The sequence below is a fragment of the Bos taurus genome, chromosome 12, assembly GCF_002263795.3.
Source record: "Bos taurus isolate L1 Dominette 01449 registration number 42190680 breed Hereford chromosome 12, ARS-UCD2.0, whole genome shotgun sequence".
NCBI classification, from domain to species: Eukaryota; Metazoa; Chordata; class Mammalia; order Artiodactyla; family Bovidae; genus Bos; species Bos taurus.
Window position 1 is genome coordinate 21,893,262 of NC_037339.1, and position 12,410 is coordinate 21,905,671.

A 12,410-nucleotide genomic window follows, 5' to 3' on the forward strand; every position below is an offset into this window, starting at 1 on the left:
ATATCCCAGAGAAATACTCATTCTTCATCTATGTTTATTCTCTGGCATAGCAGACTTCACATATGGGTGGGCCCTGTGAGTCAGCCAAATCCGAAATTTGATAAACTCTTACCTCCTGTTTCCACAGCGTAACTGACACAGACGGTGACTACACATATCATATTAAAGACACATGTGCTCCGACTACACAGTCATTACCTCTTGTTATTGATTTTTATCAACAAATGACGAGCAACGTAGTTAGTCACTATACAATGCTAGCTGTTTCTTCTTGCTTCATTCTTTTATTACTGTTGTGGAATTTCTTTTTAGGGGTTTGTTTACAATCACACTTGACTCCCTTTCCCTTCTGTTATGTTGTGGAAATAGGGCAGTTTGATTGGAAAAAATGGATTATTGTAACACGGTGATTAATTCTTACTGCTTAACGTGAACATTCATACAAATTAGTTTTCCAAGTAAATAAGTAGGACTCCTTCTTAAACTTCTTTTCTGCCAAAAATGTAGTACCATCTGTGATCTAGATGGCAGCTTTTTCTTATTTAATACATATGTCCCCCCCTTTTTGGAAGCATGCTAAGAGCTTTAATATGACATGAAACAGAAATAAAATAGTAAAAACACATTGTGTTGCAAGCATGCATGCAAAATTCAGATTCATGACATTCAAAGAACTTGGGATTGCATGTGCCACCCATTCATTTTTAGGGCAACTTGCAGTCCTTAACATTAGAAAAAAATTTAAATGTAATGTTGGGAGTTTGGGAGACTAATTTTATTGTTTTGAAGATAGTTGAGATCTAGTGTTTAAAATAGGCTGAATTTCATTAGTGATCTGAAAACCTCCAGTTAGAAAGTTAAAGTGAAAAGCAGTGCGATACAAAGAAAGACTTTTGGCCTGAATGCTGCTGCTGCTGCTAAGTCGCTTCAGTTGTGTCCGACTCTGCGACCCCATAGACGGCAGCCCACCAGGCTCCCCCATCCCTGGGATTCTCCAGGCAAGAACACTGGAGTGGGGTGCCATTTCCTTCTCCAATGCATGAAAGTGAAAAGTCAAAGTGAAGTCACTCAGTCGTGTCTGACTCTTAGCGACCCCATGGACTGCAGCCTACCAGGCTCCTCCATCCATGGGATTTTCCAGGCAAGAGTACAAGGCCTGAATTCTGACCCCAGCGCCTTGGGCTTTATTACTTAACTTCTCAGTGTCTGCTTTCTTACTTGTAAAAGGAGGGGTTTCTGTGGGCTCAGTAATGAGCACCTATAAATCCATCACTCAGATACAACCATTGCTAACATTTTTAGCCAATAGTGATATCTCCAACCTCTTAAATATCTTATCACCAGTACTGTCACAATGCCATTGCGAATGCTTGGTCCACTTTATTTTAAATGACTATATATGATTCTACCTAACAGTGAAGAGGAACTAAAGAGCCTCTTGATGAAAGTGAAAGAGGAGAGTGAAAAAGTTGGCTTAAAGCTCAACATTCAGAAAACTAAGATCATGGCATCTGGTCCCATCACTTCATGGCAAACAGATGGGGAAACAGTGGAAACAGTGTCAGACTTTATCTTTTTGGACTCCAAAATAACTGCAGATGGTGACTGCAGCCATGAAATTAAAAGACGCTTACTCCTTGGAAGGAAAGTTATGATCAACCTAGACAGTATATTAAAAATCAGAGACATTACTTTGTCAACAAAGGTCCATCTAGTCAAGGCTATGCTTTTTCCAGTGATCATGTATGGATGTGAGAGTTGGACTGTGAAGAAAGCTGAGCACTGAAGAATTGATGCTTTTGAACTGTGGTGTTGGAGAAGACTCTTGAGAGTCCCTTGGATTGCAAGGAGATCCAACCAGTCCATTCTAAAGGAGATCAGTCCTGGGTATTCATTGGAAGGAATGATGCTGAGGCTGAAACTCCAATCCTTTGGCCACCTCATGAGAAGAGTTGACTCATTGGAAAAGACTCTGATGCTGGGAGGGATTGGGGGCAGGAGGAGAAGGGGATGACAGACGATGAGATGGCTGGATGGCATCACGGACTCGATGGACATGAGTTTGGGTGAACTCCGGGAGTTGGTGATGGACAGGGAGGCCTGGTGTGCTGAGATTCATGGGGTCGAAGAGTCGGACACGACTGAGCGACTGACTGAACTGAACAAATATGTCATTCTTTAATCATTCTCTATTGTTGGTCATTTAGATTATCTCCAAATACATTTTTAGTATTGTTGTAGGGACCCACAACTAGCCTCTCACTAACAATTAAAGCAAAGGAACAGAATTTATTGAAGATGACAAACATCTTCACAAGAGAACTGAAAATATTGGGTCTCTGGTTTATGATTTGCCCAGTGCTTGTCTCCAGTTACAGATTAGTGAGTGTCACTTGTATTAGACAATCTGATGTAGCCTGTATTTTTTGATCATCCGAACTCCAAGGCTGGTGCTCAGAGCTCATACTCCCAACACGTGTGGATGTGCATTTATTCAGTTTTTTTTACCTCATCTTATTATCTTTCTTCAAAATGGTGACTATGATAATACTTCAATTCTTTTCTGCCTCAGCACTCCTTGTATCTATGAAATACTTTTTTTATGTAATTCCTTCAAAAAATATTGTCAAGATGCATTGCTGATTCTTTAAAGAGTGACACAGTTTTAATTCTGACATCAAATATCATGTAAAGCAAAATAACATAAACTGTTTATGACCTGGGCTTCCCTGGTGGCTCAGTGGTAAAGAATCTGTCTGCAATACCAAAGACTTGGGTTCCAGGTTTGATCTCTGGGTCAGGAAGAGCCCCCAGAGGAGGAAATGGTAACCTATTCCAATACTCTTAGCCTGGAGAATTCCATGGATAGAGGAACTACAGTTCATGGGGTCGAAAAGAGTTAGACACGACTGAGTGACTTTCACTCACTCACTCTTTTATGACCTCAACGAATTTGCCATCTAAACAGTGTACTCTGAGATGCATGGCACGTAGCCTGTACATAGTAGGTGCTCTATAAATATTTGTTGAATGAATAAGAAAATCCAAAGATAATTATTCCTCAAGAAAAATGAATGACTACTTCTGATATTTGCTATAGGCCAGGTTTCAGGACATGGGTTTAAGAAGCCAAAGCTGTGTTGTTTGAGGTGATTATTTTCTATGGGCAAATGGAAGAAAGAAAGACTGTTTTTAGTTGATAGCAGTGTATCCTAATGATTCAGACAAAATATTGAAAATGAACAATTCTGGGGAAGAGAAGGTGGAGTATGAAGTGCCATCCACTTAAGAAGAATAAGCATCCAAGCTTTTTACTCATTAAAGTGGACTTAAATTACCTATTTTGACAAGTAAGAATTTAAACCAGAGATCAATGTGGTGGTGGTGAGGGGTAAATATAGAAATTTCTGCCTGGGAATTGATCAAAGGAAACCATCCCCTCAGTCTTCCTGTCAAGGATGATGTAATAACTACTCTGAAAAGCGGCAGAGGAAAGAATATCACTATGGTTTGTGAGATGGACTTTGTGAGCATAAACTTCCTTTTTCATCTTAATTGTTCTTACCTGACATGAATTGTTTTTCTTCCCAGTTTGGCCACACGCACCAATGATAATGATTCCCACTTACTTATTAAGAAGTGAGAATCATTAGAAAAAGCCTTAAAAACAAACAGCTACCATAAAAAAAAAAAAAAAAAAACTGAAGGAGAAAATAAATAAACCTTTTTCTCTTAAGAAGAACTAGTGCCAACCTAAATCCTTCGCCATCCTTCAAAGAAAACATTTACATGTTTTGACTAAAAAAAAAACGCAAAACCCCACAAAACTCATTTTGTAATCTTTTTATCTTACTATCACTATCATTTTTTGTGTGTGTCAGCTTTTAAAAAATCTTTTAAATCAAAACTTCTAGCTCAGTAATTTCATCGAAGTAAAATTACTAAAACCTATGGGATCGACTGAGAAATACACCACAAAGTTTTATTCTGATTATCGATACCTTGGGATTGAGCTGTGCTCAGTTGCTCAGTCATGTCCAACTCTTTGCGACCCCATGGACTGTAGCCCACCAGGCTCCTCTGTTCGTGGGACTCTCCAGGCAGGAATGCTGGAGTGGGTTGCCATGCCCTCTTCCAGGGGATCTTCCCAACCCTAGGGATCCAACCCAGGTCTCCCGAATTGTGGGCGGATTCTTTACTGTCTGAACCACCAGGGAAGCCCACATTGGTACTATGTAGTATTTATAATTTTCTGTGTATTGAGATTATTGATGGGAAAGCAGGAAATTGAAGCTCTAACCCTGACAGCATCACTGTTACTTATGTGAACTTGGGCAAATCAGTTCACTTTGCTGTGTCTCAGTTCATTGCGTGGTGCCTCACCTCTAGGATGATCTCCAGATTTTCTTCCAACTTTAACATCCTCTAGGTCTAGCTGAAAAGAAAGTTCATCTTGATACACCCATAATGGAGGGCAATTTGGCAGTGTCTCAGAATTACAAATGCACTTGACTGCTGACCCCAGTGATCTTTCTGGACATTCCTCCTGTGGATGTACTTGCACATATGCAAAATCTCTTAGTTCTATGAGATTACAGAACAGTTTGTGATCCCTCAAGACTTGAAACAAGCGAAATGTCCTCCAGCAAGGGTGAGTAAACTGATACATACAATGATATGGTAGGCAGCTGTAAATATATATTTTTAATTTTTTGCAGGGACATTGGTGCTGTAGGTACTCAGGAAAGACCAAATAAAAGCGAATTTGTCATTTAAAGGAACAATTGGGCATGATAGCTCAGAAGATTTCAAGGATCTGGGGAGAAAGTCTGTAAGAAAACTCCCTTAACCAAATACCTTCCTCCAATTGAGGTCCTGAAAAACCGGAATTGAAATGAAGGCAAGGCCAAATTTGCAGTTGGCTTCCTTTGCCAGGCATGATCCACTTGGGCACCGCCTATCTGTAGGGTGCGGCCGTCTGAATGGGGGCTGCCTGTATAAAGCCTGGTCGGAAAGGTAGAGGGTAGCAGCGGTTGTACACTACCGCCTTCCTTTCGGCTCATCATCTGGGTTACTGAGGTCCTCTAGCGGCTAGCTGAGGAAGCCGGAACAGTCTCAATCTGATAGTAAACGCAGAGACCACAGGAGGGGGTGGGGGGTGGGGTGGGAGCCAAACGTATTTTCAATCCATCAGGCTCACGACCCCCAGCCACCCCCAGTATCAGTAGGAAGCTGTTGTGATAATCGGATTATGAAGAAATCTGAGTTTGGACGGGTGAGAATGTCAACGAGGACCAAATTGTTCTCTAAGTCTTTTCAAACTTTTCTAAAATAGGCCTCCTTTCCTTTAGATGCCACTTTTTCAACTGAAGAACTGTCATAGTTTTTTTTTTTTTGCCGGGGGGTGGGGTGGTGGTGGTGGATTGAAAGCTGTCATTTTGGACAAAGATATTTAAAACTCTATCGTCAGTCTTACATCTTCAGTGATCCCATCTCTCTGAAAGGAAATGCCTTCCATATTCCTTCTAAAAAAAGCAAAACAAAACTTGACAAGTATTTCTTCTGCTCCCTGAGACACAAGGGCCATTGTCTTCCTTTGGCCCCCACTGATCTTGGCAGGACAGCCTGGACCTAGAGCCCAGATGGAGCGAGGTGGGGTGGGATGGGAGGGGGCGGTGATTGACACGCGCGGGACAAGCAGCCTAAAGCAACACCTGGGAATGAGTGGGGCAGGGCTGCGCCCCAAGCCTTTGGTTCTGTCCCCTGTTAGGTTTTCACCTCTCAACATCTCAGCACTTGCATTCTAAATAGCAAAGCAATGACAAGCAAACAATCGAACTTAGTGTAAGTAAGTAATAAAGTGACAAGGCTCTCCCTAAGTGCTCTCCTCTGACCCCGCCTTCCCCGTCGTCCCGGACTGACTCAGTGGACAGTCTGAGGTTCCCGCCCAGGGGAATAGGTTCCCACGGAGGGCACGAGGGTTGAGGCTGCCTTCGGGTCTCAGGGTGCGTGTGCATGAGCAACCGTCTTCGGCCGGCGCCGAGCCCCCTTCTCTCATTTCTCGTTTTAGGTCAAGAATGGAGTGAACCCGGCTCGGGGCGGCTCGGCTGGCCGACGGCGCCCCACACCCCCAACCCCCCTACTAGTCTACACCGACCCCCGAGGCTCAGCTCGCGGGTGCGGACAGGTGGGTTCCCGGCGCTGCGGCGGCGGCTGGGTCCTCCGCGCCAACTCGGCAGTCAGAGCCCCAGCCCCGGCCCCGCGCGGGGGTGGGGACACGCGTGTGTGCGGCCCGCGTCCGGGGCCGGAGAACTCGACACATTGCAGGGAAAGGAAAAAAAACCCCAACTAAACCAAACAAAAACAAAACCCACCGACTTGCCCACGTTTCTCTGCAGAGAAATCGTGGGCGGAGTCGAGAGGGGGCGAGTGAGCAGAACTCTGACGAGGCCGCCTCCGCCCGCCCACGCACCCACCCACCCGGCGGCCCCCTGAGAGTCGAGCGTCCCCGGCCCCCGCCCGGCCCAGCTTCGGGCTCCCGAGCGCAGGTCGAGGCGAAGCGGGCGGCTCGTTCCACTCGGGCTTCCCGAGTACTCGGCTGGGCTCCTCAGTAGTAAACAAAGTGTCGTCGCCGCCTCCACGTTGGTTTGCCTCCTAGCAATCAAAACACTGAGAGGGCGAAAGGCTCACAGAAACACTCGAGAATTACCAGAAAATAATAACAGAGAGCCAAAAAAAAAAAAAAAAACCAGAGAGAGCGAGCGAGCGAGCGAGTGTGCATGTCAAATAGAAAAACACCCCACTACCCCCCACCAGCCCACTGCCACCTCCCCGTGGAAAACCGAGCCCCGCCCAGGCCGGCGCCCATTGGCGGCCCGGGCGGCGCCGCCGCACTCTCATTGGTCGCAGGGGCCGTCCGTCAGGGGCGGGCCGGCGCGCGCGCCGCCGCCGCCGCCGGCGGGGGGCGGCGGCAGATCCCGTAAGTCGGGGCGGCCGCGTAGTCGCTGCAGCTGCTGCCGCCGCCGCCGCATTCAACAGGCAGCAGCGCCGCGGTCGCGCCCGCCTGGGGAGAGCGAGCGGCCCGCGGCGTCCGTCCGTCCGTCCTTCGTTCGGCGGGGAGCGCGACGCCAGTGCTGTCGGGGCCCCGACGACTCTGGCCTGCCGTCCCGTCAGTGCAGCGGACCCGGAGGCGCCTAGATGCGGACGGAGCCGTGAAGTTAAGTTCTGGGCTCGCGCTTCCACTCCGCCGCCGCCGCGCCTCCCTCCCGGTTTCCGTCCGCTCGCTGCACCGACCTCACCCCTTCCCGCAGATCTCGGACAGGCTCTCGGCGCCCTCTCTCCCCTCGGCACCCCCCCACCGCCCACCCCCTGCCGGGTGCTGCGCTTTTCTCACTTCTGGGCAAGTCCCGCGGCTGGGGGAAGGGTTGGGGGGTCACCATGGCCGAAGCGCCCCAGGTGGTGGAGATCGACCCGGACTTCGAGCCGCTGCCCCGGCCGCGCTCGTGCACCTGGCCGCTGCCCCGGCCGGAGTTTAGCCAGTCCAACTCGGCCACCTCCAGCCCGGCGCCGTCGGGCGGCGCGGCGGCGAACCCCGACGGCGCCGCGGGCCTGCCCTCGGCCTCGGCGGCCGCTGTCAACGCCGACTTCATGAGCAACCTGAGCCTGCTGGAGGAGAGCGGGGACTTCCAGCAGGCGCCCGGCTCCGTGGCGGCGGCCGCGGCGGCGGCGGCGGCTGTGGCGGCGGCGGCCGCAGCTGCCGCCACCGGGGGGCTGTGCGGCGACTTCCAGGGCCCAGAGGCGGGCTGCCTGCACCCGGCGCCGCCGCAGCCCCCGCCGCCCGGCCCGCTGTCGCAGCACCCGCCTGTGCCTCCCGCCGCGGCCGCCGCCGCCGCCGGCGGGCAGCTCGCGGGGCAGCCGCGCAAGAGCAGCTCGTCCCGCCGCAACGCGTGGGGCAACCTGTCTTACGCCGACCTCATCACCAAGGCCATCGAGAGCTCGGCCGAGAAGCGACTCACGCTGTCGCAGATTTACGAGTGGATGGTCAAGAGCGTGCCCTACTTCAAGGATAAGGGCGACAGCAACAGCTCAGCGGGCTGGAAGGTGAGCGGCCTCCGGGCGCACGGCCGGAGCGGGAGGGCTGGGTAGGTGTTGGGGGGAGCCGGCCTCCGCCTGAGGTCGCGGCGGGGCAGAGAAGGAGGACGGGGGGCGGGGGCCCGCCGGTACAAGTTCGCTTGGCCTGAAAGTGTAAGGCACGCGGGCAGCGCGTGCAGGGTGAGGGCGAGAGTGGCAGAGGTGGGTCGTGGGCTTGCCCGGGACCCGTCGAGGGGCTGGGGCAGGAATGAGTGTGTGTGCGCCCGCTCTAGTGAGAGTTGGAGCCGGACAGGGAAGGGGCTTGCTGGGACCAGAGGGGGTGAGAAAAAGGACTACAAGAAGTGGACCTCCGAGCGGCCAGAAAAGTTCGCCCGTGAAAGAGAGGTGCAGGGGGTTCATTGGGAACTGCTCCCCCTCGGCTCGCGCGGACTCAAGCCGCTGCTCATATTGACCCCCCTCCCCCAATCCCCCAGGACATCGGGGGTGAGGGCGGCTCTCCGCCGCCCACGCGGCGCGCGTTCCCCACCCCCAAGCCCCAGGACGCCCCGCGGAGCCGTTTCCGCCGCGCGGGGCGGAGGAGGGCGCGGCGATGGGGGCCTCGGAGCCCCGCCGCCCGAGAAAGGAGCTGCAGGTGGAGGGGACCGGCAGGGCGCCAGCCGGGAGGCCCGCGGGGCCGAACTCGCCGTTTTGGGAGGCCAGCGTGCATTTTGTTTTGTTTTGATTGGATTTCGAAGTGGCCTCGAGTGCCGGGGGCCGGGCGCGCCCAGCCAGAGGTAGCGCCTCCGACACGTGCGAAGGGGCGGCCACCGCCGGCGAAGCGCCGGCGCCCGGCCGCGCGGGGCAAGCTAAAGTTCAAGTGTGACCCTCGGCGGGGGCGGGAGCTGGCGACGGCGAGGGAGGGGCCGCGGGCGCAGGAAGCAAGCGCCTTTAAAGGGCCAGCGCGTTCTGGCCGCGCGCGCCGCCGGGCCCGGGCCCGGGCCGCGCGGGGCGGCGAGGCCAGCGCTTCTCCGCGGCAGGAAGTGCCCGGCAAACTTGGCCTCGCCCTAGGTTCAAGGCCTTTAATTAGGCACAGAGAGGCTCCCCTGGATGACCGGGGCTGGAACATGTGTCCTCTGTTGCTTTTCCGTCTTAGCACGGAGGTGCAGATCCGAGAGGCAAGGCGGAGAGCTTTGAGACCAGTGTTTTGGGGGAGTTGGAGTGGAGGTTCGAATCTAGGGAACCGGAGGGACCTCCTGCATCGATGGAGACCCTGTAGATGAAGTGCCTCTGGCCCTTTTTGCCTTTCTGGAGAGAGAGAAAGACAGAGACCCACCAGGAGAGACCCAGGAGGGGGCAGGTTCATCCCTACCGAGAGGTGGAGAAGGCCCTGGGGTGCTCAGGAGGGCGGGCTCCTGGGAGGCTGACCGGCCTTCCGTCCGCCCTGCGGCTTCCAGAATCTGGCAGTTTCTCAGTGTCACAGGTGAAGGGATGGATGTGAAGGTTCTGTAGTTGATCTAGACTCCTTCCTCGCTCCTCATCTGGACTGTACAGCGTAGTATTTTTTTTGCTGCGCACTTGTTACACCAAGGTGGTTTTACATACAGTGTCATCCCAGTGGTTAATGTGTGTTGGAAAGGTTAAGTTGATCACATCGTATTGAAACTCGTGGAGAAGGAGCCAGGATCTTATTTCTTCCGAAGTGTTTTTTAGAGTAACAGCCTCACATATAATCTCATTCATTACTAGGCATTACATGCAATTTTACCAAGTGCTTCTAAGAGGTAAAAAGAGCCTCTGTACTTTACGCGCGGTGTATGTTCTTTTAAGTTAGAGGATGTCTGCCAAATTCAGTTTTAGTTTAACATTTGAATTTAAGTGCTTGACTCATTTATCAATTCTACTTGAGCTCTTATAAAGCATTTGCCATTAAACGCCCCCCCCCCCCCTTTTTTAATCAGAGTACAGTATGTACTTAACACCGTTTTTGCATGTCGTTGGAAATGGATACAGCCTACTTCAACTTGTTGGAGTGCCTTTCTTTGAAGATAGGGGAAGGCAAAGTTTGGGAATTATCTTTAATTTCGCCTCTCATATGGCCTTAAGTCAAGACATTCTTAAACTAGGAATATAACTTAAATGTTTTTAGTTTGGTTTTTTTTTAAGTGCTTTAAAAATAAACGATTCTAAGGCTAAAATCAACCCCCCCCCCCAGTCATTTATATTAGGTTCTTACTTGTTTTAATTTTTTTCCCCAAATGCAATTATAATTTAAAAGTACTGCTTAGAGCTGGAAGATGTGTTAAATGTTAGAAAGAAGTATTGGTCCAGAATTAGAGGCCCAGTGGCAGCTCCCAGCAGTTGCAGCTCCCAGTAGAAACCTCGTGGGCGCTGGGAGGGAGCCGGCTGCCATTCTCAAGTGAGGAAATGTTTCAGGTGTATCAGTCAGTTGGTGCAAGTCAGATTACAGCAAGTGCATTTTCACTTTGAGTAAAAGAGTATTTTAAGAAGAAAAGAAACAACCTGAAGCGTTTTCTAACTCATAACTCGTCTTCTGGTTGGAGTTTTCATAAAAATGAGTTACTTGTTAAAACCAGGTTTCAGTCTCAGATCTGAAAGACTCGCTGTGTTTTAAAGATTCATAAAAAGGAGAAATTTTACTATGACTTTTAGCTTGAAAAAGAATTCAGTTCTAAAATGCAGATCAACCCAAACTTGACTGCTTTAGGAGAGGCTGCTTTGGAACTAAGTTATTTCCTGTGATTTACTGTAGGGAATTAGATTGAATATTTAATTAAATATAGTTTGTTGTGCTTTACTTCCTGAGGCCTGCCTGAGAATTTGAAAGTGATTTGCATAGGACAGAATAGTTGGAAAGCTGTTGAAAAGTTCAGAAACTTCTGATTCCTTAAAGACTGGTTTTATTTGTGGGATATGCATTTGTATTTGTAGGAATGGTATGCCAAATCTTCTCTATACTTGTTTAAATATTGCTTAGAGCTGTCATAAGGCTACACACAAAGTGGAAGCTGAGACTTTTGGAAAACCCGGGATCTTTTAAACCATGTACAGTATTTATAAATAGTGAAACTTCATTTCTATGATCTGTTTTTTTTTTTTTTCTCTTCCCATACAGAAAGTTTTCTAGAGCTTGGGAAGTAATATTGTGAGTTCTGGCTCTGTGTTTTGTTTTTGATTTGAAATTATTTGAAACAGTTAATATAGGTTAATAGCTTACTTCAACAGTAAGACCTAACAGTTGTTAAAATTGTTTTACTATGAGCTACCTGAGATAGTCTTTATTTTGGAATGAAGTTTCTTTAATTTGGTCTGTGACCTGATGGTGCATTTTCTCGTAATGTTTAAAAATTCTTACCTGTTCTATTCTAAGGGCTTTCAAACTGCAGGTGAGTAATTTAGCCACAGAGATTCCATGGCAGGTGTGATGGCTGCTTTCTTACTGCACAGTTACATTTGACAGAACCCTGCGAGGATTATTGAAATTAACCTTAAAGAAAACCTGTTTTACCGTCAGGTGAAAATCTCAATATATGTGTTTGAGGAAAGGAGCATGAGGAAAGAGAGTTGGGAAAGGGGCTAATGCAAGAAAGTGTGATGTCTTATTTGCTATAGGCTGAAAGGTATGTGGGCCTTATGTGACCATGTATGTGGCTGAGATGTTTTGTTCAGAAGTTCCCAAATAGATGTCAAATATGAATACTTAATTGCCCCTCATAAGAGCTTCATTTTTATTTTACTTTTGGTCTTCTGGTAAATCCTTGGGGAGATGAGGCGGGAGGGGTGGCTTCTATTTTTGAATGATATTCAGCTTTTTTTTAAAGTGACAAATGTGAATACTAGAAAGAAGGCATTTTTAATTCTCATGTCTCATGGAAACTTGAAAAAATGTTAACGTTTGTTGACATTCTATAGCCCCCCCGCCCCGTTACTGTAAGGCAATTGTAAGGCACCGGCAATGGACACGAGTATTGCCAGCTATCATGGACCGCACGGGCATTGTTTAAGTGGGTGCTTCCCAGGTGGTGCAGTGGCAAAGAATCTGCCTGCCAGCGCAAAAAATGTGGCTTCAATCCCTGGGTCCGGAAGATCCCCTGGAGGAGGGCATGGCAACCCACTCCAGTATTCTCGCCTGGAGAATCCCATGGACAGAGGAGCCGGGCGGGCTACAGTCCATAGTGTTGCAAAGAGTCCGATGTGACTGAGCTACTGAGCGCACGCACACGCGTACACACACACGTGAAATGGGGAGGGAGAAGTGAATACCCAGTGGTTGCTTAGAACCCCTGCTAGGAAGGGCCCCAACGTTTTGCTTGCCCTTGTTC

At 49.3% G+C, this 12,410-nt stretch overlaps 1 protein-coding gene across 1 annotated transcript in view; it reads left to right on the forward strand.

The window, feature by feature from the left end:
• Positions 1 to 7,027: 7,027 nt before the first annotated feature.
• The window catches only part of FOXO1 (forkhead box O1), a 93,649-nt gene continuing 88,266 nt past the window's right edge, over positions 7,028 to 12,410 (forward strand). Inside the window, exon 1 of the mRNA XM_025000053.2 lies at positions 7,028 to 8,100. Coding sequence (XP_024855821.1) covers positions 7,438 to 8,100 — 663 coding nt within the window. The 5' untranslated portion in view covers positions 7,028 to 7,437. The remainder of the gene's footprint in view (positions 8,101 to 12,410) is intronic.